General features: G+C 42.6%; 1 protein-coding gene across 2 annotated transcripts in view; it reads right to left on the reverse strand.

Moving 5' to 3' along the window:
• PDE7B (phosphodiesterase 7B) overlaps nucleotides 1-22111 on the reverse strand; it is a 161652-nt gene that overhangs the window by 122592 nt on the left and 16949 nt on the right. Inside the window, exon 1 of one of the 2 annotated variants that reach the window (XM_028723499.2) lies at nucleotides 1777-2144. The exons of the other annotated variant lie outside the window; for it this stretch is intronic. Coding sequence (XP_028579332.1) covers nucleotides 1777-1797 — 21 coding nt within the window. The 5' untranslated portion in view covers nucleotides 1798-2144. Of the gene's footprint in view, nucleotides 1-1776; nucleotides 2145-22111 lie in introns of those variants that run through there. 2 annotated transcript variants of the gene reach the window in all.

Genomic DNA, 22111 nt, shown 5'->3' on the forward strand with positions numbered 1-22111 from the left:
AACCTGTAAAGAATTGCACTGTTAATACTATCAGAAACTAGTGTCCTTCAGAAAGTTTGAGGGCTTCTTTCTTCTTCCCTCTGATTTCTCCATATTCCTGTTCCTGCTACAGTGATCATTTAAATTGAATAATGCACAATTTATACATAGCAGTTGAAATGATTCTCTTCAAAATAGTGTTTTTGAATTTCCGGAGCTTGCTAACATTTTTCAGTGTATAAGATCTACTGTAGACTGGAGAGAGAAGCGAGAGAAGCTAACAGTTCAGCTGATAAAAACTGCCTGTGGCTGACAGGCAAAAAAGGAAGAAGGATGCCTTAACTCTGCATATGAAATGTGTCATTAAGCAATTTATTAATGACAGCAGCCTCTTTGTTCTTGCAGCCATCAGTGAAGATACAGCAAAGGAAATGGAGGAGCTGCAGTTATGCATTTGCAATACACAAAGTCCTTGTTTTTCCCACCAGGCACTGCAGGATAGCAATTGTCCATTCACAGCACATAGCAGATAGTCTGCATTTCAGAGCTAATATTTTACCATTCCTAAGCTGGCACTTATGAATCAAGTGCAGTTACTTGTTTCTCCCCCCCCCCCACCCCAAACCCTTCAAAGTATATTGCTAGGGTGACCCATCCAAGGTTTCTGAATTTGTAAAAGCAAAATGAGTTTGAAATTAAGAACGATAATTTTCAAAAATGCAACACGTCCCTCCTTCCGAACAGCTCGACAGAGCTTTCAGAGTGATGAAACCTTGCAATGCCTTCAGACAATACACCTTTCTGCCATTATATACGTGTGTGTGCATCATGGGCTATTTGGGCAGGATTTTAAACATGCATCTCTCTGGGAATAGCTTTCTCAACTGCATGTTGCAGCCACTCTCCAGAAAACAATGTGAGTTCTGTTCAGCTGAACCACTGCTCCTGCTCCCTGCAGCACTAGCAGGTCACTTGAATGCTGCAGCCACCCTCCAAGTTAAGAGTACAGGCTGTTGTTTGATGACCAGTTGAACGTATATGTCACCAAACAGTCCTGAGGAGATGCTGTTCACTGTTTTGCCCTTCAGCTAGCTGTTAATATGTTATCTCTTTGTTGACAGTTTCAGCACAAACCCTTCAATGAAGTTAAGGAAACAGAGGAGCATTTGTAACCTGCTAAAACACCCAGAAGATAAAGATCTGTAACATATATTGCTAAGAAATAATTTTTTATTTGCATTGCCATTCATTTCTCCCTCCATCGGTTAAAAACACACGATATTCCTAGTTATCTGTTCCAGCACATTTACAGCAGAGTCCTTTTCATGTCTACTCAGAAGTAAGACTCGTTGAGTTCAGTGGGGTTTACTCCCAGGTAAATGGGTACAGGATTGCAGCCTCAGTTACCTGTAAAGCTTCTCTTTTTCAAGCCACTGAAATGCTTAAGAACTAAAGGGGGAAGAAAGCTCTCCTAATGGTCATTAAGTGTTACTGTCCCAGAACCTTTCCTTTATCTTTTGCACTCAGTTCAGTTACAATTCATGCAAGTTTCCGTGGCTTAGGACAATACCAACAACGATGAAAATGCAGCCACGGATATTTAAAAAATAAGCAAGCAGCAGTTTTCTTAGTGAGAGCCATCAAGGTTTTCTTCCAAACACAAATATCACCTCTGCTACTAACTTTGGCAAACGCAATCTCTCTTTCTCTCTCTCTCCCCCGCCCCTTCCTGCAACCTTTAAAACAAACCTTCCCACCCATGATCATGCCGTTTCTGAGGATTTGCTATATACATACCTCAACCATTAAACAAGACATTTAACCATAGTGGCAGTTCTGTGACCTTTGAATGCTGCGAAATCTGTAAGCGGCGCAGCTTGTTCATGAAGACTTGTGCTGCAGGATCCAGAAACTGCATTCAGGATGAAGCAAATAATTGAGGGAGACGCGCGAGAGGAGAGAGGAAGGTGCGCATGGACATGTGCAACGGGGTGGGTGGAAGGACCAAGGAGACAGGAGAGTGCCAAAGAAGCAGAAAGAGAGGAGAGGCTCTCCACAGAAGACGGCGGCGGCACTTTCCTGCCAGACGGGTGCTGGGATAGAGCGCTCAGCTGGGGCTTTGCTGCAGTCTCTGAGTGGCTGAGTGTTCAGCAGCAGCAGCAGCAGCAAGTCGAAGGCCAGTGCCGTGCCTGGCTGGGAGGTGCTGTCAACTGCCACAGGCACAGCTCGAGCCGGCCAATCAGCTTGCGCCCTGCGAGCTCGCTAGAGTGAAGCCTGCTCTGTTTATGTTTCCTCGTTTCAAGAGTGACGTCAAAGGGGTTTAGTTTTTCCTCTGCATGTGCTATTAATTTTAAAGGACTACTATGGGAAGAATGTGGCAGTGATTTCGGCAGGCTACCACCCTACTCTAGAAAGAAACCAGAGCTGGAGGTGTCCCCCCCTCCCCACAACCCTACCCCCGCCAACAGATTATTCTTTTTTTAAAAAAAGGGAAAGAAAAGAATCTAGATCTCACTTAGAAATGTTTTTGCAGTCAGCTTTGCTGCCAGAGCGAGCTGATGAATGCCAGCAAAAGAAAAAGGCTTCACATATAGATTTGTGTCGGGACGCAAGACTGCACGTTGCAGGGGTTTGATGGAAAGAATCTAAATAAAAAAGGAGCTTTGGGCTATGTGCGCACATTTTATTCTAGAATCAATGGAGACTGAGTATTTGGAGGTTTTGGGTTTTTTTTTTACATAGTCCACACAGTGTCTAGATTATTTTGTTGGTGTTTTGCCCAAAAAAAGTGCTTCTTGAGAAACTGGTTTCATGACAAAAGTAAAAGCTCATTGCAGATTGATGCATTACCCTGCAGTGTGTACATGGGCGTAGCCAGGATTTTTGTTGGGTGGGGGGCACGACTTTTGGGGGGGGACAGAACCAATGTGACTGATCAGTTACGTATGTATTTCTATTGTTTTTCTATTCTACTGCCCCCTTGCCCCCCCCCCCCGCTACGCCCATGAGTGTGTCCACTTGAAAACAGATGAAGGTAGTCCCAGCAGTGGGTATACCTGATCAATGACTTTGTGGGTAGGTGTATACTAAGACTGCAATCACCGCTTCCTTCTTCATTCACCTGGGGCATATGAAAGGAGGAAAAGGCACAGACAACCTCATCAAGGCAAGGGCTTTCAAATGGATCTGTTCTCATTCTGTGTTCTGTTGTTATATATAACATATATCCAAGATCTATGAGGAAGAGCTGAAGGAGGACTTGGATCTGAAATGTCACTGTACTTCATGTTTGTTACTTCTCTGGACCAGATTTCCCATGCTTGAATGTTTCTGGTATTTGTTGATATCAGATTTATTTGTTTTTATTTCCAAGGATTTGACAAAAATAACTGTTTCTTAAGTTTTACTTATCAACTTCAAAACATGGAAACTAACACAAAGTCCACATTCAAAGCCCCAGGCAGCACTCCATTTTTCTGAGTAAACTTGACTCCAAGCCACAGAAAAGCTGTAGGCGGTGAAGGTCAACTGTAGATGAAGGTTGCCTTCCACTTCCTAGCCACCATGGTGAGTGGGTGGGTGTGTTGGGGGGCTAGCAACTGTATTCACTGGCAAAGAACAAGGAAGCAGACTGACACTCTTTAACTTGACGTTCACATGGGAGAATGAGGAAATGGAGGGAGAAGGAGGAGAGATTAAGAAGACTCAGTGGTCCATCAGAGCAGTTCCTAGGCCTGCAAACTGAAGAGAAGGGGGGGGCACTCACAACCATAAGATCCTCCTCCTTCTTCAGATGTGGAAAATGCACTAAGAGTGAGATGTCCTGGCTCTCTCTGGGTAAAGCATTCAAACTCAGATTATGGTTTCTGCCAAAAACTCCCATGCTCAAATCAGTATGGTTCATGAGCAAGGCACAGGTTAAAGGCACAGCAGGTGCAATATGTTGGCTGCTTAAGCTAAGATGCTGATCCAGTCGTTGACACATACCAGGGATCCCTATTGTAAAGTAATGGGGTGGGCAAGGGTTTAGTGTGGCAAGTGGGGCATGTCTTTGGACTGGACAAGCAAATGGGAACTCCTTCTGGTGGGTTGGACCTGAGCTGTCCATTCATGCCAGTGCTGGCAACTCCATGTTCTAGGCAACCTGGCATCTGATGCTCCTCCAAAGGCAGAGGCTTACCAGTAGGAACTGGAGGGAAAGGATGCTCCAGCAGTCCAGGGGCTGTGGTCTGGGCTGGCATGGGCTTCTTGGGGGACAGTCTAATAGATCCCTTCCAGGGATCAGACTCCCCAGGTTCTCCCCAGGCAACTCTGATGTCTCTCATGGCCCATCTCAGCCTGCTGGATCCCTCCCTGGAATAATTGGCTTCCAGCTCCTCAGGCTTCTCCCACTGTTCCTGCTGATCTGACCAGCCTCTCCAAGACATCTCCATAAAGATGTTGGCTATTTGCAGTATGGTAGCGCTGCAGATAGCTTGCTGGGGAGATCATGCATTAAAAATGAAAAGGACTCAAAAATAACTTAAACAAGGTTTTAATAAGAAAAACAAAAACTCCATTTACACTAAATACATTAACAACCAAACCAGACCCAACCACCAACCCAAACCCCAGGGTAATGGGAGAGCTAGGTGCTGCTCCTTATATACTAAACCCAAATGCTGACACACCTTAATCAAATACAACTCAGCAGCACCTGCTATGTTTCACAGCTTTAAAGTTGGGTCTCGTTATCTTGCTCTGGCCCTTGCTCTGGCCCCTTTAAGATATACACATCGAGTGGAACAATGATGAACCTTTACATTTAAAGAAACCATTCAACATTTCCCCTGCGGTTCATCATTGTGGAACAAAAACAGAAAGCATACTTTGTACATGTTTTTCATGTGTAACCTTTGGAAGTGCTTTTGTAAAAATGTCCGCAATTTGACTGTCACCAGGAACATATTCAAATACAACCATTTCATCAGCAATTAGTTGCTTTACAAATTCTAAACGTAACCTTAAGACTCTAGTGCGCTGCGTATTGGTCTCTGAGCACAGGATAGCAAGTCCACTCTGGGAATCAAGGTAAACTTTTACTGGTAGTGTTACTTGCATCTGTAGGTCTGCAAACACTTGCAGATACCATTCTACATCACGAGTGGCCTGAACGCATGCACACAATTCACTTTCTGTTGTGGAGAGACAAATAATGGTTTGTGTTTGGGACTTCCATTCAAATGGACAACCGTTATAACAAAACACCATACCAGACACACCCCTGCAATTATTTTGTTCCATTGCATGAGATGCATCGCAGAAAATTTCAAAACCTTTGTCAATACATGTTGTAAACTGCAACCTATAATGTTTGGTATGTTTAAGGTACATTACCACTCTCTTAAGAGCAGAGAAACATTGTGTAGTAGGCTTTTCCACAAATTTTGCCAGAAAGTGAAAAGCATAAGTTATATCTGGTCTTGAGATTCTTTGAATGAAATTTAGCTTGCCTATAGCAGAACGATACAAAGTTTTGTTAGGAAATGGCTTGTCTTCACCTGTAAAGGTGAAACCACACACCATAGGTGTTTCCTTCCCATTTGCATTTTCTAAACATAGCATTTCAACAAGATCATCAATTTTTGCAGTTTGATGAACCAGAAAAGATCCATTTTTGCCTTTCTCAATTTGCATGGATAAGTAATTTTTAGCTATGCCTAATTCCACTACATCAAATTTCTTCTGTAACTGTGATACCACCTGTTCATATTCCTGTTTCGTTTTTGTAGAAATTAATACGTCATCTACATACACACATATTTTTGTTACAGAGTTTGCCCTTTCCTTTATGAACACACAATTGTCTGCCTTTCCTTGTGAAAAACCAATATCCAGCAATTCTTTTGCTAAAGTTTGGTGCCAATTCCTTCCACTTTGGTGCAGACCATAAAGGGATTTGTTTAATTTGCATACCAAACCTTCAGTGGCGTCTATGCCTTCAGGAACACGCATAAAAATTTGTTCTTTTAAATCTGCAAACAAATATGCAGTTTTTATATCTAGGTGATAAACGGAATGTCCACGCTGTGATGCATCTTTTAACAAAAGCTTAACTGTTTCATATTTTACGCTTGGTGAATAACACAAATCATAATCTTCGCCTGGAATTTGTTGAAAACCCCTAGCAACTAATCTTGCTTTGTACCTTACAACTTCGTTTTTGTCATTCGTTTTAACTCTATAAACCCATTTCGAATCAATAAGTCTCATATCTGGGGTTTGTGGTACAAGAGACCAAGTGTTATGCTCTTTTAAAGAAGCTATCTCGGAGTTCATAGCTTTATACCAATTTGCAGCTTGTTGCTCAGGTAATTTCTGAACATCACTGTAGCTTTTTGGCTCAAAAACTACCTTATTGGCATACACAGTATTAAAATGTTCATCTGCAAATCGTTGTGGCTTCTGTCTCTTTCTATCTGAACGTCTCAGTCCAGAAGGAGAGTCAGACTTCTCAGACTTAATGGGACTAAGTAAACCACTAGTTTCAGGTTGTAAATCATTGTCAGATTGAAGAGGTGCCTGTAGGCTAAGCTCACGGTCAGAAAACTCAAGAGAATCTGACCTCCCCTCGGGTGCCTGTGACTTTAAATCATCAAACAATTTATCAGACTCAACAGGCTTTTTGTCTTTTCTCATTAATTCAGAAGCACTATTTCCTGCTGCTTCTTCTGCTGTTTCTTCCTCTTCTTCCTCAGTATTATCTATACCATCAGTATCTTGGAAGACAGCAACTCCATTCCAATTTACAGTTTGTATCATGCTTCTGGTAATATGAAATTTGCCAGTTGCTGGTATGTAAATTCTGTACGCCCCCTGCTGGTAGCCCATTAATTTTCCCTGGACACTACGTTCACCCAATTTTTGCTTAGCAGGATAATGCATAATTACATCTGAACCCCAAATGCGGAGGTATTTCAGATTAGGGCGTTTTTTAAACAGTTTCTCATAGGGGGTGACATCTAAACCAGTATGATAACTGCGATTTCTAACGTAACAAAACGCATAAAGTGCTTCAGCCCAAAAGTCTTTGGGCAGATTAGCATCATGCAGATACGTTTTAACCCCTGCCTGTAGGTCACGCTGCACAACTTCAACAAGCCCATTTTGCCAGGGACTTCGGGGGCAAGATAACTCATGAGTAGTCCCCTGCGCTTCCAGGAATTTCTCAAAATCCTCAGAAACAAATTCCCCGCCCCGGTCAGAAAACAGGTTCTTAATTGGTTTGTTAAAGTGCGTTTTTACCCAGTTGCAAAAAACTTTATACTTTTCAAATGCTTGGGACTTCTCAGCTATTGCATAAGTCCAACAGTATCTACTATACTGGTCTATCAGAGTAAGCCAGTACTTAGAACCTCCTAATGATGGTGGGAGTGGCCCAACTAAATCACAATGTACACGCTCAAATGGTTCAGTTACTTCCCTATCTGAGCACCTACCCTTGCGTGCAACCTTAATCTTATTCTTGCAACAGGATAGACATTGCATAAAGAATTTACATGGTTTTAAGTTGAGGCCATTAACAATATTCTTTGTCTTAATTACATCAGCAAAATTCAGGTGTCCCAGAATTCTGTGCGCCTCATGGACACACCCGGAATGAGGCCTTACATTCCTCAACCCCTGGCTTGACTGTGCTGCTCTGCAATTTATAGGCGATTGGGAGTAGGTGCGAAAATAGAGTCTATATAAACCATCAGAGTCCCGGGCATACAATAAACGTTTGTTCCCATCAAAAAACTCACACATTGATTTTAAGAAACGCACAGTTATGCCTTGACGAGCAAAGCACCTTACTGACAATAAATTGTCCACTGACGGGCAGTAAATGCAGTTTGCTATTGTAATGTTTAAAGAGTCAAGTTTAACAGTACCTCTGCCAAGCGACTGCAAGACTTGTGAATTGGCTAAATGTACATTACCAATTTCCTCTTCGAAAGAAATAAACAAGCTTCGATCATTGCAGATGTGCTGAGATGCTCCAGAGTCTATAATAAAAGACTTCCACTTGGCATCTTTAATTCTTTTACGATTTGTAGTCCAAGCATGAAAAGCTCGCGGCTCGTTTCTGTCTTTACTATACGATGTCTGCTGTTGGGCTGACAACCGTGACTGACGAACAGAAACAGACTTGGGAGTACTTTGCTTTCTTTTGGCTCTGCAGTCCTTTGCAAAATGTCCTTGCTTATTGCAGAACCAACAACGCTTTGCAGCTTTAAATGCAGTTGTATCACCACAGGTTTGCATATGGCGTTCCTCATTCTTTCTGGAAATAGGAGTGCTTATGGCACAAGCCTCCCTTCTATCCAACTCGCCCATTAATCTTGCCGTTACCCCTTCCACAGTTAATTGTGCTGGTGGAACAGCAGATATCTGGCTAGCTATACCATCAAAGTCCTCATTAAGGGAACAAAGGATGATAAAAACATACTGAATATCAGGTATCACCATGTCCCTTCGAATTAATTCGCCGCGTATTGCCTCCAGACGTCTCAAGTGTGCTGCCAAATCACCACCAGGCTGCAACTTCGTCTGGTACAACTGCTTGAAAAACGACAATGCAGATGCTGACTCTTTTCTAACATGCACTGCTGCAAGACTGTCCCACATTTCTTTGGCAGTTTTCTTATTTCTTATATAGACTACTTGCTGGTTGCTGACTGCCAAATTAATTATCGCCCTGGCTTTTGCATCTCCTTTCGACCAAGCATTAGTTACAGGGTCAGGAGGGTCATCAGTTACATAGGTCCATACTTCTCTAGAGGTCAAAAGCGCCTCCACCCGAAAAGACCATAAACTATAGTTCTCATCTGTTAGCTGTGGGAAGACCAGAGCCTTCTCAGCTTCAGGAACCCGGTCAACCATTCTGGAACTCTTCCAGACCCACAAAAAATTACACTAACAGGAGAAGGAGTTTTCAAACCTTTCTCAGAGTCCAAAAATATGCAGTCATCCACTCAGCACCTGGGCCCATAACCAAAGATGTTGGCTATTTGCAGTATGGTAGCGCTGCAGATAGCTTGCTGGGGAGATCATGCATTAAAAATGAAAAGGACTCAAAAATAACTTAAACAAGGTTTTAATAAGAAAAACAAAAACTCCATTTACACTAAATACATTAACAACCAAACCAGACCCAACCACCAACCCAAACCCCAGGGTAATGGGAGAGCTAGGTGCTGCTCCTTATATACTAAACCCAAATGCTGACACACCTTAATCAAATACAACTCAGCAGCACCTGCTATGTTTCACAGCTTTAAAGTTGGGTCTCGTTATCTTGCTCTGGCCCTTGCTCTGGCCCCTTTAAGATATACACATCGAGTGGAACAATGATGAACCTTTACATTTAAAGAAACCATTCAACAGAGACTTGTGACACTAAACTTGTACAAAGGCCCAACTGATGGTGTCTCTGCTAATCTAATTGTAATCAGAATGCAACATGATATTTCAGCAAATAACAGTTGCTTTTATAGCTTGGATACCAGATCTTTGCAAAAATCTAGAAGGTTTAAAGCTTAAACTCAGTGCATAAGTGCAATTGGAAATTGTGTGAGTTCCTGTGATACATATTGTTTGTTTGTTTGTTTGTTTGTTTGTTTGTTTGTTTGTTTAGTAGATATGATTGTGGCAATGAAGGAAAGTCCTTGGCAGTGCTAAAGGGAAGGTGGTGATTCAACAAATCCTTTGCTTATAATACAGCACTGGATTAAAGTATTTGGAAGTCAGATTGATACAAATGTGATACAAGCCGGGTGAATCCACACCATGTTTGAGCTGTAATAAATAGTCATGCATAGACATGTCATAATTTGGAAGCAGAGAATTATCTCTGATACATATTTTAAAAAGCAAATGTGAATGTTAAAAGAATCCTGTGAACTGCTCCAGTTATGCTGGAGGGGTGAAGTGGCAAGACAAATTTCCTTAAAATCATAAAGCACAACTGGATTGCTTTAAAAATCCTTTATGAAATGTCTCACAGGTTCAGTAAAAGCTTGTTTCATGTAATATCCCAAGGGAAACACTAAAAGGTTAAATCTTTTATGTAAAAGTTTCCAGAACAATTTTGAGTATTTAGAACGGATGGTTATATTTCTAAGTAGATATACCAGATAAAAGCATATTGTCTACTGTAACTTGTAAGAGAATAACATGTGAGATTTGAGGCAGAAAGAAATAAGGGTACATCTTAGCATAGGGGAAATAAATGTGGCACTAATCAACAGATATCAAACTGCTGCTGCAAAGGCATTGTTCATACTACAAATTCAAGCATAGATCAGAACAAACATTTCGGTGGCATTTCCCCTCAGCCCTCACAGATAATTTATAGATTCAAAAATGTCTGAATGCTATTTACTCCTGTTGGTTCATCATTAATTAGTGAAGAAATAATTGCAGAATAGATCAGAGATGGTTGAGCAGGCCACTGACTTGCCTGCTTCATAAATCCATTCACATGCTCAACTTTTCAAGTCAAGGAGTTACCCCCAATGGGTCTTTTGACCTCTCAGCTTGAACAGTCAAGCAGCCCAACTTCTTGCCCATTCAAATTTCTGTTGCATTACACTACATCATTCGAGGGCAAACGGTGGTTTGCACAAACCACAGTTTGACACGTTCAGATGAAATGAAAAATCTCCTCCCTTCATGTGCAGGGGAATGGTGGAGGGAGGACTGTACAAGCCTGTAGCTTGCCCCTTCTCATTCTTGTCATAAGCAACCATGGTTTGTCATCACATCTTCAAAATCCATATTGACAGGAACCCTCTTAAACCAGTGGTGTTTCTGGTACTAAATTAGGAGTAACACAAAACTTTTAAATTTTCTAGATTTGGACAAACTTTTGGTTTCATAATTGTTCACGTACTAGACACAGAGGTTTAGTCTTAGATATTTTGATTTCCATATTATTGAGTATAATGCATTATTAAATCAAGACTGCGCTGTTACTTTTTGCACTTATGTTTACATTTGTAATCCAAACTAATTTGTACTCTGTTTATTATATGGTTAATTTGCTACATTTTGAAAAACACAAGTAAAAAACCTTTTTTTAAAAAAAAAATGTCCACATACATGAAGCAGTGGCACGTGTGTGTGTGTGTGTGCAAGGACAGTGGCACCCTTCCAGCAGCAGTACTTCTTGCCACAATAGGGATGGGACAGGGCAGTGGTTGCAACAGCAAGGGAGTTCTAGGTTGGTGGCAGTGGCCTTGCAGATACATGCACCCACTGCACCTGGAGTTCCCCTAACCTTGCCCCCACATCTCCCCATCACCTTCCCCGCAGATGCAGTAAAGGTAAAGGTACCCCTGCCCGTACGGGCCAGTCTTGCCAGACTCTAGGGTTGTGCGCCCATCTCACTCAAGAGGCCGGGGGCCAGCGCTGTCCGGAGACACTTCCGGGTCACGTGGCCAGCGTGACATCGCTGCTCTGGCGAGCCAGAGCCGCACACGGAAACGCCGTTTACCTTCCCGCTTGTAAGCGGTCCCTATTTATCTACTTGCACCTGGGGGTGCTTTCGAACTGCTAGGTTGGCAGGCGCTGGGACCGAGCAACGGGAGCGCACCCCGCCGCGGGGATTCGAACCGCCGACCTTTCGATTGGCAAGCCCTAGGCACTGAGGCTTTTACCCACAGCGCCACCTGCGTCCCCCGCAGATACAGTACTGGCACCCAAAGTACACCACTGCCGCTCCGTTCTCTCATGCACTGCTGTTACATACATGATTGAAATATCACATAATATTGTTGAGTTCTGTTGGGATCCTCACTATTGCCCTCCAGTTTCAGCAGTGGAATTTTTTGATCAACGTTCTCAAGACAGCAACCCCCCCCCCCATACTGTTCTGCAAAGAGTGGATGTGTTCATCGGTGACAGACATCTCTTTTTACCTGCCCTAAATAATGTATAATTACATACCCTCCAAGTGTCCCTATTTTCCAGGGACATCCCTGATTTAGAGAAGCTGTCCCTACTTCTGATTTGATCCCAGAATGTCCCACTTTTCCTTAGGACGTCCCTATTTTCATCGGAGAAATGTTGGAGGGTATGTTAGCGTTGGGGTGGTTTGTGTGCCAGGAAGGGTTGCACAGAAGGAGGGGGAGGAGGAGGCATGGACATGGGAGTGAAGGCGAAAATGGGGTTGCAGAACAGAAAAGTGGCTTCAGAAATGGAGTTGGGAAGGTAAAAAACGGTTGCATGGGGTGGGAAGGGGGTTACTATGGGAGGAGTGGCAGGGAGGGTTGGTGTGGGGCGTGAGCAGGGGTGCAGTCCCTATTATAATATAAAGGCACTGGGTGCATTTATAGTGGGGAATTTGGGCCTCAACATCATGCTAGTGATGGTCTTAGTTTCATACCCCAACCATGAGAGCAGAAGCTGAAAGGTCAGAGTTGCAAGTACTAACATGAACAGCCACTCCCAGGTAAGGCAACACCACTGAACTTCCAGCTTACTACGTTAGCTCAGTAGTTTATTATTACATGACTGTGTGATGTAATACAAATTACCACTGCCACTCCAAGGTGGTAGGAAGGAATGCAGCTCCCTGGGATCAGGATTCTAACTGGCTGGTTATTAATACATGGAATGGCATTAACTGATAGCAGGGGATGCAACCCTGTGACTAGTGTGCACAGAATTGCAGGCAATAGCTGGAAAGAGTCATGGCTGGCTGGCTGTCATGACAAATTAATGAAAGACATTAAAGTAATTGTACATGGACCCCAACTTTCCTTCCACGAATGTAGCACAGTTCTCCCTTTTCTTTACTGCATCCCCCAGTCCTCCAATGCATCTTGTAAATGGCCTGCAGCTGAGCTATGGGCCTTCTCATTCATTCATTCCATTTATATACAGTCTCTATACCCGCAGGTCTCAGGTCAGTTCACAAAATAAAATCACAATATAAAACCACAAAACATACAATCAAAATAAAAGCAGCAGCAACTGTTGTTGTCACTGTCTTTCTGTCTCAAAAGCTAAACATACCTGCTTTTTTCTTCCTACCACACTGAGGTGCCCAAGGAAGCTTTCAAAGAGAGAAAGAGGCATGTTCCTTCTTATTGCTGTGCTGGTTGCACCTGCTGTCTCTTCCCTGCTGCTGGCAACACAGGTGCAGAAAAGGCTTGCTAGCTTTGGGAAGCCGTGGTTGTCCAGCCCAGCTGGTAAAGAGAAGGCCCTTGAGGAAGCTGCTGTTCCTTTAAGAGTTGCATAGAACCAAGAATTTCACCAGGTGCAATGTTTCCCATGCTTTCTGACAGAAGGCGGCAGCAGGTGGAATTGTCCTTTCCATGCAAGGTTACAGGAACATTTTTGGGGGGTCTGAACTAGATGGCTTTACACTTTATCCCAGAAATCTGTCTACAGAAGCAATGCCTTCCTAAGGGTTGTAGCACCTCTACACAGCAATTGGTCTAGGCAAATGCCTCCCACTCGCTTCAGTAGGAGGCTGTTCCCAAGCCAGATTGCTGGGGGTGAGGGCGGGAGTTTGGATATGCCTGAGTGGCCCCGCCCACTTTTGCATTGGCCCTGCCCACCAGTAGCATTTGGCTTCCAGAAGGCTAGCCATGAGGAAATGCATCTGTCAAGCTCAAAAAGATTCCCAGCCCCTGCTTCACACGGACACAGACGAACATGTCTCTGGAAGCTGGGAGAGAGAGAGTCTGGTGCCCTGCATATTAACCAATTTGGGCAGTTGAAGTGCAGCTAATACCCCTTGCTCACATCTTTATCATGATTGTGGCACTGTTCTTCTCCAATTCTGTCCTCATTTTATTTCTGAAGTAATAATAATAATAATAATAAATTTTATTTATATCCTGCCCTCCCCAGCCGAAGCTGGGCTCAGGGCGGCTAACAACAATCAAAATAGCCCAACATTCTAAAAACATTCATTATAAAATTAATTAAATTAAAATCAAATTAAAATCAAAGTAGGAGGGTTCAGCGCTATTTTTCTAGAAAAGAGGTGCCGGAGCTTGCCACGAATGCCTCCCTTGTTCTCTTATAACAGCAATGGCGCCCACCTGAGAGGTGCTGGAACTGAGTTCCGGCGAGTTCCGGCTGAAAAAAGAAGCCCTGGGAGGGATCATACCATAACAGTCATATAATTATTGCGTAACAAATATAAAATGAAGAAGTCGTGTTCACAACTATGAACCAACATTAAATGTTTTGTTTAAAAACCATAACCAAAATGTAATGACTCTTCTGTACACAAGAAAGTAATAATTATCTTGTAGTGAAAACACAAACCAAAGGAATAATAAAGTGTGAGAGAACGGGTAGGAGTGTGTGTGTGTGTTATGAAAGGACTAAAATGTGAATTAAAGGCATATGTTGACTGAAATCATTTGAGCGGTTCCTGATCTATAATCCTAAAGGCAGACTATTCTATCATAATCGGGCTAAACATGACCCAGATTAAGAGGAAAGCTCTTGGCTAGCAGGGAGAAGTTGAATTGTGCAATGTTCAGCGATTAACTCAGATTCACTATAGGGATGAGCGAGGATTTTACAGTCAATCCCTTGTGAAAGTGGTAGGTCAGAATGACTTTCTTCAGGACAGAGACAACAGAGTCATATTTGTCATGTGTACTCTGCCTCGAAACCTGTTGCCATTCTTGATGCAAGGAAATGAAGTTTGACAGAAAACCACTCGTCTGAGTCAAACTTCACATTCATGCTTTTCTGACACGAGCTATTCGGTCATCTTCATTTGTAAAAGTAGCATGGTACGGGAGCTAGTAACTCACCAATCACTTTTGCCATGGCTCAGTATCATTGTATTTCTAGCTCACATGATATTGCCCTTATACTGACAAGTGTAAGAATGGCTACCAGTTCTGTGGAAACAAAGCTTGGTGGTCTCTAATCCTGGTTTCCAGTCAGTTTAAGAGTCAAACAACACTTGATATTTTGGTGTTTAACCTGAGGGTTTTCTAAAAACGTTAATAATAATTTATCATTTCTACCCCGCCCATCTGGCTGGGTCTCCCCAGTCACTCTGGGAGGCTTCCAACAAAAGATTAAAAATACATTAAACCATCTGTCATTAAAAACTTCCCTAAACAGGGCTGCCTTCAGATGTCTTCTAAATGTCATATAGTTGTTTATTTCTTTGACATCTGACAGGAGGGCGTTCCACAGGACAGGTGCCATTACTGAGAAGACCCTCTGCCTAGTTCCCTGTAACTTCGCTTCTCGCAGTGAGGGAACCGCCAGAAGGCCCTCGGCACTGGACCAAGGGCCAGTACCAGCTGGGTAGACTGATAACTATCAGGATCAGAGGAAACCTGGAAGGGGGATTTACTGAGGAAGAGGGAGATCCTGAGGAAAATCTCTTTTCTGAAACTTGTATTGAGAGGAAATTTCCCATTGGAACCAATGACAGAATAACATGGACAGGCAGGATCGCGGGCCTTGTTAACTATGCTTTAGGATGCTACAAAACATTCCTTTTGATCTTGACTAAGTTTCTTTCGATCTTGACTAAGAATCTCTTTGCAGGGTATTCTTTAAGACTTTTTCGCCTCACTGAGTTGCTATTCCCTTTTTCTGTCATGCTGACAGTGTATAATGATGAAATTTCTGTGTTGCTGTTCTTTAATGACACAGTGATATCATGATAGTTCATTTTCTGTTGGTATCCATACACACTTCCCAGGCTTGTGCCCCAGGGACGTCACTTTCGTGCTGCTAATGCAGCCCTTTGACTTCAACCCCGGGGGACACTCCATTGTCTCTTGACAAACAACAGAAAACATGTAGCAGAAAATGGACTATGAAGGAGTAATATATATTACCTGTACCCAGTTTATATATGAATTTTACTAATATATATGAATTGTCTAAATCAAGGGATACATAGGTAGAGTAATAACAAAAAACCCCGCTGCTGGTAGCAGTTAGTGTGCAATAGCATCACTGGCATAAGACCCTAGAATAAATGATGTGTGAAATGCAGTGCAGGGTTACAGATGGATCTGCTGGATCCAAAGTCTGAGTGCTGCTACAGGAAGAAGTTTTAACCACCTCTGCATATGCCCTGGCCAGCAAGTCTGCAGATGCAGAGGGGAATGAGTTGCTCTCTGCCCTACTCTGCCTTGATTAAGATTCGTCTCAAAGTGTGTTTGTTTTGTCATGTTAAGCTAGTGGTCTACTAAGGCACCTAGATCCTATTCACACGTACTAGTGGCAAGCCAGTTGCCTCTGCCTAAGTGTAGAACCTTACATTTGGACCTATTGAAATCCATTTTGTAAGTTTGGGCCCAGTTCTCCCATTTATTAAGGTCATCTTGAATCCTGACTCTGCCTTCTGCGGCATCGGTTACCCCTCCCAGTTTGGTGCCATCTGCAAATGTGATGAGAATTTGATGAGAGGGAATGGCCCAAGGAGAGACCAGAGAGATGGAGAGAGACTCCTGGAGAGCTTCATTTGTCCCCTGTGCCTGGGGTTCTCCACCCCTGCTTTAAGCTTTCAAGGCAAAATGTTTTTATTTCACCTTCTGGCTACCATTTCTACTGATGCTGAACCTTTTGTCCCATGACAGCCTTATAAATGACTTGAAGTATGATATATGTCCAGATAACACACTGAGCCAAGGCACACCTTGCTTTTCAATGACAGATCGCTAAGTCATTTCCATAAGCACAACTGCAATACCACTCCAGATCTACTAGGCAGATGCGCAGAGACTGTTTCTGGTAGAGATGAGAGATAGTGCTCTTTCCCACTTTTTGTGTGCATTGTAAGACACACTTAGCAAGTCTGGTGCTCTTTGAAGTGTGCACCACTCAGAGTGACGTTAATCACTGGTGGCAGTCTCTCATTGTAGTAATCAAGAGTGTTAGAGGTTACATAAATGAATGTCACCCCGATAAGAGAATATGAAGCAGACAGTCTCTATAGAAGAGAATGATTGGGAGAAACAAGGAAAGAGGAAGCAAGGAGGAGACAGTAAAGGGGGAAAAACAGGGGAGGAGAATGGAAGTGAGATGTAAGTTCACAATCCTTCTCTCTCGAACATAACGTATCAGGAAATATATCAGCTACTCAGTTTCCTTATCTTAAAAAGGGGGAAATATATTTAATTGTAGTGAGGATGAATATACATCCTGAAGCAGTCATATAATATTGTTATAGGAGGATGTACTTTCTATAAACAGGGGAAGAGATACTGTTTTGCAGTCCATCTTCTTTGAGTGGTAGGAAGACAGCCTTTATGAAACCAGCTTCCTTGACCAGCTTTTAATGCGTTATGTTTTATTATGTTTTTATATATGTTATATATGTTGGAAGCCACCCAGAGTGGCTGGGACAACCCAGTCAGCTGGGCAGAGTGCACTTCTTCTTCTTCTTCTTCTTCTTCTTCTTCTTCTTCTTCTTCTTCTTCTTCTTCTTCTTCTTCAGTGCGCTTCAGATTAAAGGTGGTATTCAACTAAGTTTTATTCAAAGTAGACCCACTAAGTTAGGTCCTTTAATTTCAATGGGACTTTTCTGAGTAAAACTTATCCCCTGGCCATTTCCAGATGACCTTCTGATTAAGTATTTATCCTGATTTTTTTGCAGAGAGGTTAGACAATGTTGGCGATTTATTGAGCATTTCAACAAACATTCATTTGTCTGAAGGGAGGTTAGATGACATTGCATCAAGCAAGTACTGTGCCACATTTTCCAGTGCATTTCCCCATAATTTTCCATATTGCAAAAAGTCTATTTATTTTATTTTATTTTATTCTATTCTAGGTTGAGCAAGTATTGGGATGTACAGTAGGAAGAACCAGACAGGACAAGACAGCAGGAAGCACCACAGCAATCCGGCACCCCAGAGCTGGTTCCAGAGGTCAGCATATCTGGGATCCCAGTGCTGACCCCCAGGGCTCACTGACCCTACGCTTCCTCCTCTTTGGTGTGGCTGCCTATTCATACAAGCAGTGACTTCCACCACATCCTCCCCATCTAAGAAGTGGTATAGATTCCCAGAGGGAGAGAATGAATGAGCAGTAGTGACAATGTCAACGAGGAAAGTGGGCTCATAAAAGGAGGGGGTTCATTGAGAAAATATTGTTCAATGATCACCCCCTGCCCTCCCCTCCCCTCCCCCAATCTAGAACCAATGTTAAAATGCACATCATTTTGAAATCGGCATGAGTTGGAAATGTTTATCTTCACAAACCTGATATATATGTTTTTGTGTTGTCTGTTATGTCTATAATGTGCAATTAATACATTTGCTCCTGGCTGCTTCATCCTGAGAGACTTGCAGCTAACAAGCAAGGAAGGTGATGTCTTGATATCTCATGTGTAGTATGGAAGGAGGGGATTTAATTTGCTTCCCGTTTAAAGGCAAATCTACCTAATGCACACTTTCTGATGCAAGACTTGAACTGGAACACAGCCAACCTTTGAAATTCGTACTTTTTCAGATTTTGCAACGCAATTCTCCAGCTAAGTAATGTGTACAAAAATGCAGGTGCTAAGGTAAAGTGTGTGTGAAATGTATACATTATTGAAAATAGCATACAAAATGCATTATGTAAGAGAATAATGCTTTGCAAAATGCGTGTATTTGGCGAAATTGCATACAAGCACATGCACATTAGGGTAAGTTCACACTGAAATGCTGCGGAATTTTCATGAGGACTCATTGTGTGTGTGTATTTTAAAGGTGCAAACTGACATGGAGATATGGTAACAGAACTTGGAAAAATGAGAAACAGAGATAAGCCAAAGCAGTCAGATTCATCCATCCCACTTCATGCATAATGTATTTTAGTCCCCGTTTTGTGGTTAGACGAAGCATTGGAAAAATCAGCATCTAGACACTGATTGAAAGGACTTGACATCTGCATGAGTGAATACCAAATGCAGTAGCCAGGGGTGCCCAGACTTTTTTCAAAGAGGGCCAGATTTGATGAAGTGAACATGCATGAGGACTGACCGAAGTTGTTGACCCTTTTTCCTTTAGGATTGTAGTTGAGCTTTTTTTATGATTTTACCCCAGGACTTTGGACACACAAGGGGTGAGGGTGAAATCCCAAGCTTGGTTATTTTACAAAGCTATTACCAAAGGGAGCTTTGCATGCCCTATAATTTTGTTCTGCATCGTCAATGACACCCCTGCCAAAGCCTTCCCTTGTAAAGTACACTTTGATGCTTCGCTTTGTCTGGTTTCCAATCTTGTATACTGTAAACTGTTTCCTTTATGATTTAAAGAGACAGTAATCAGTGTCGTTCACAGCAGGAAATATCTGATGGGCTGTAACTGGTAAAAGCCATGCTACATGCCACCTTCTTTTTCTTTCTTGCATTCTGCCCATCAATGGACTTTTGTGGGAGTTTACTGGGCTTTAAAAGGAGCCAAGGTGATATCTTTTGACTCAATTTCTGAGCAAGAACTGAATTAAGATACTAGTGCAAATGTCAGGACCTATTTAAAGAAGAGAAGCGTCTGATGGAAGGGAGTGCAGACTTAGGGCATTCAATTCGGCAATATTAGAAAGTTGCCCTGGGAAAAGGGAAAATGCAAATTCCAAGCTTGCTTTGTAAAGACTAATGAGAATTGACCTCATTCAGCTCTGTCAGTGATATTTTGCCTCTTTTGAGAAGAAGCCCCCAGGGGTCCCCAGAAGAAAATGAGAAAATGCCTGTTTTCAAATGGTCTATGAAATTAGTTAATCAGAACAATGAATATACCAAGTTGGCTCAAAGATGTAGAACGGAGGTAACTATGCAAATGAAAATCCATGGGAATTCATGAAAAGATTTGGCCCAACTGATTTCTGCCTTGAACTCAGTGAATGTGAGCACTCAGTGCCAGAGTCTATTTGAAGTTAAGTAGGTGTGAACTAGATAGGTGCCTGAGCGGGAAACCAGTGGCAGTCCAATGTCATAGTCCCCCAACCGTCCCTATGTACAAGAGAGAGCCCCTCTTTTCCACTGCCTCTCCCTGAGGGAAAAATAGCCCCCTTTTGTCTCTCTCTTTGATTGTTAGATACCATCAGCCCCAGTCAACATGACCCATGATCAGGAATGACAAAGGTTGTTGTTGGCTACCCTTGCTTCAATTTATGTGGGAGTGAATGCACACACACACACACACACACACACACACACACACACACACCTCTGTGTAAGTTATGTGTGTGCCAGAGGGGTAAATCTCAGCCAGTGAAACTTAGTGTAAAAAAATAGACCATAGTGTCTATGTTTTCCTATATGAAATGTTGGAAGGGGTACGATGGAAAGCTCTCTTTCACCTCCACACCCCTGCTCACCAAAAGGGGTAACTGCACATGGGGTGCATAGTCAGGGCAGGTGGGGGGGGGGGACATGAGAATCTGTAACTTCTCACAAAACTGTGAAGTGAATTTTATTGCACAATCTCCATGCAATCAAAAATCCAGGGCTTAATTTTAATATAGCTTTGAATGGAAGTTATTCACAGCTAACTTTAGCTGGTTCAGAGCCAAGGAGTAGGGCACCAGCAGTATTTTCATGACTCTATCTTAGGTAAGAAGAATTTGACCTTTTTATCTCATCCTCACAAGAAGCCTATGGTGTGGGTTACTTACTTACGGTACTTATTATAAGAATCATGCTTAGTATCTGTATAGTGCTTTGAAGAGTTTTCCATGCATTATCTAGTTGTAATCCTCCCAACGCCCCTGTAAATTCTATTATCCTCCATATTACAGACAGGTGGGGGGAGGGCTGAGGGTGAGAGAGTAGCTCTTCAGCCAACTGTTGTGCCATGCTCAGGCACAGTCAGCCTTTATTTGCAGGCAAACGGACCAGAATGAAGACTTCTCCACTCCAGTCTGCCACTCAGGCAATTTCAGAATTTGGGATAGCGACTTTAGTCGCCAACCGGGGCAAGTCCCAACAGCCAACCACCATGTGGAATTGTTTTGTCCCCGGGTGTGTGAGGGACTGCTGGGCTGGGCCACAACCACTGCCCACCTCTGAACCAGGTAAGCGGCCATTATCCTCCATATTACAGATGGGAGGCAGGAGGACTGAGCTCCTGGTAAAGGTGAGATTTGAAGAAGGGCCTTCCTGATTCATTGCTAATTCTCTTAGTCTCTATATTTCACCTGGTACGCTAGAAGCCACACAGAGTCTCTGGGGCAACCCAGGGTACCAATAAGTAAGTAAGTAAGTAAGTAAGTAAGTAAGTAAGTAAGTAAATAAGTCAGTCAGTCAGTCAGGGCTCACACTTTTTAAACATTTCAAAGTAATAACTTTGATAGGAGCTTTGCCAGAAAAATATTCCCCAGTCGTTTCCTTACTTTGCCCTACATTGAGAATAAAATGTGTATAACAAAACATGTATCTTTTCGATTGAGGCCTCTCAGCACAGTATGATGCTGTAGCAGATATACCAGATGTTTAGACAAGTATTTCAGGGACTCTGCATGGCCATGCATGGCATTCATTTGGAAACTTTCCCCAGTAAAAAAGGACGACAGTGAAGTCAAATCATGTTATGCACGTGAATTCAAGGCATTAGTGATAACAGCTGTGTGCTGTTAAGAAGAAGAACAGAAAAACTTTTCTGAATGGAAATACTACCTCCTAGTTTTTAGCCAAATGGATTTTTTTAAAAAACAAAAACAACACTCCTAAATTTTAGCAAGAGGTGATTTCTGACCTTCCCTTGGTTGCTGTATTGTCCTTCCGTCATGGCAGCAATTTGATATGGCTTGGATGGGGCCCCTTTATTTCCACTCCTTTCCATTAACTGTTGGTACTGATAATTTCACTTTTTAAACAAAACAAAACAACACCTCTCTTTTCCTGTGAGTCTAGGCAGTGAACAGAGCAACAGAGATCAACAGCCAAAAAGGAACTAAAAGAATCCCTAAGCAAGACTAAAGCCAAGTTTATGTTTGGATCAAGTGGAATTTCAGCCACTGGAACCAAGTAGACACGTGTGCAAGGAAACACATAATGTTATAGAGGAGCTGCTTTCAGCTGCTAGTTAGGCAAGCCAGAATGTTAGTCTTGCCATGGATCTGCATGCCTCATAGATACAGAGCTGTGCCAGAGCCAGTTCTTCAGTTCAAGGCTGGTGAG

Source organism: Podarcis muralis, chromosome 3, assembly GCF_964188315.1.
Source record: "Podarcis muralis chromosome 3, rPodMur119.hap1.1, whole genome shotgun sequence".
In the NCBI taxonomy this organism is placed as follows: Eukaryota; Metazoa; Chordata; class Lepidosauria; order Squamata; family Lacertidae; genus Podarcis; species Podarcis muralis.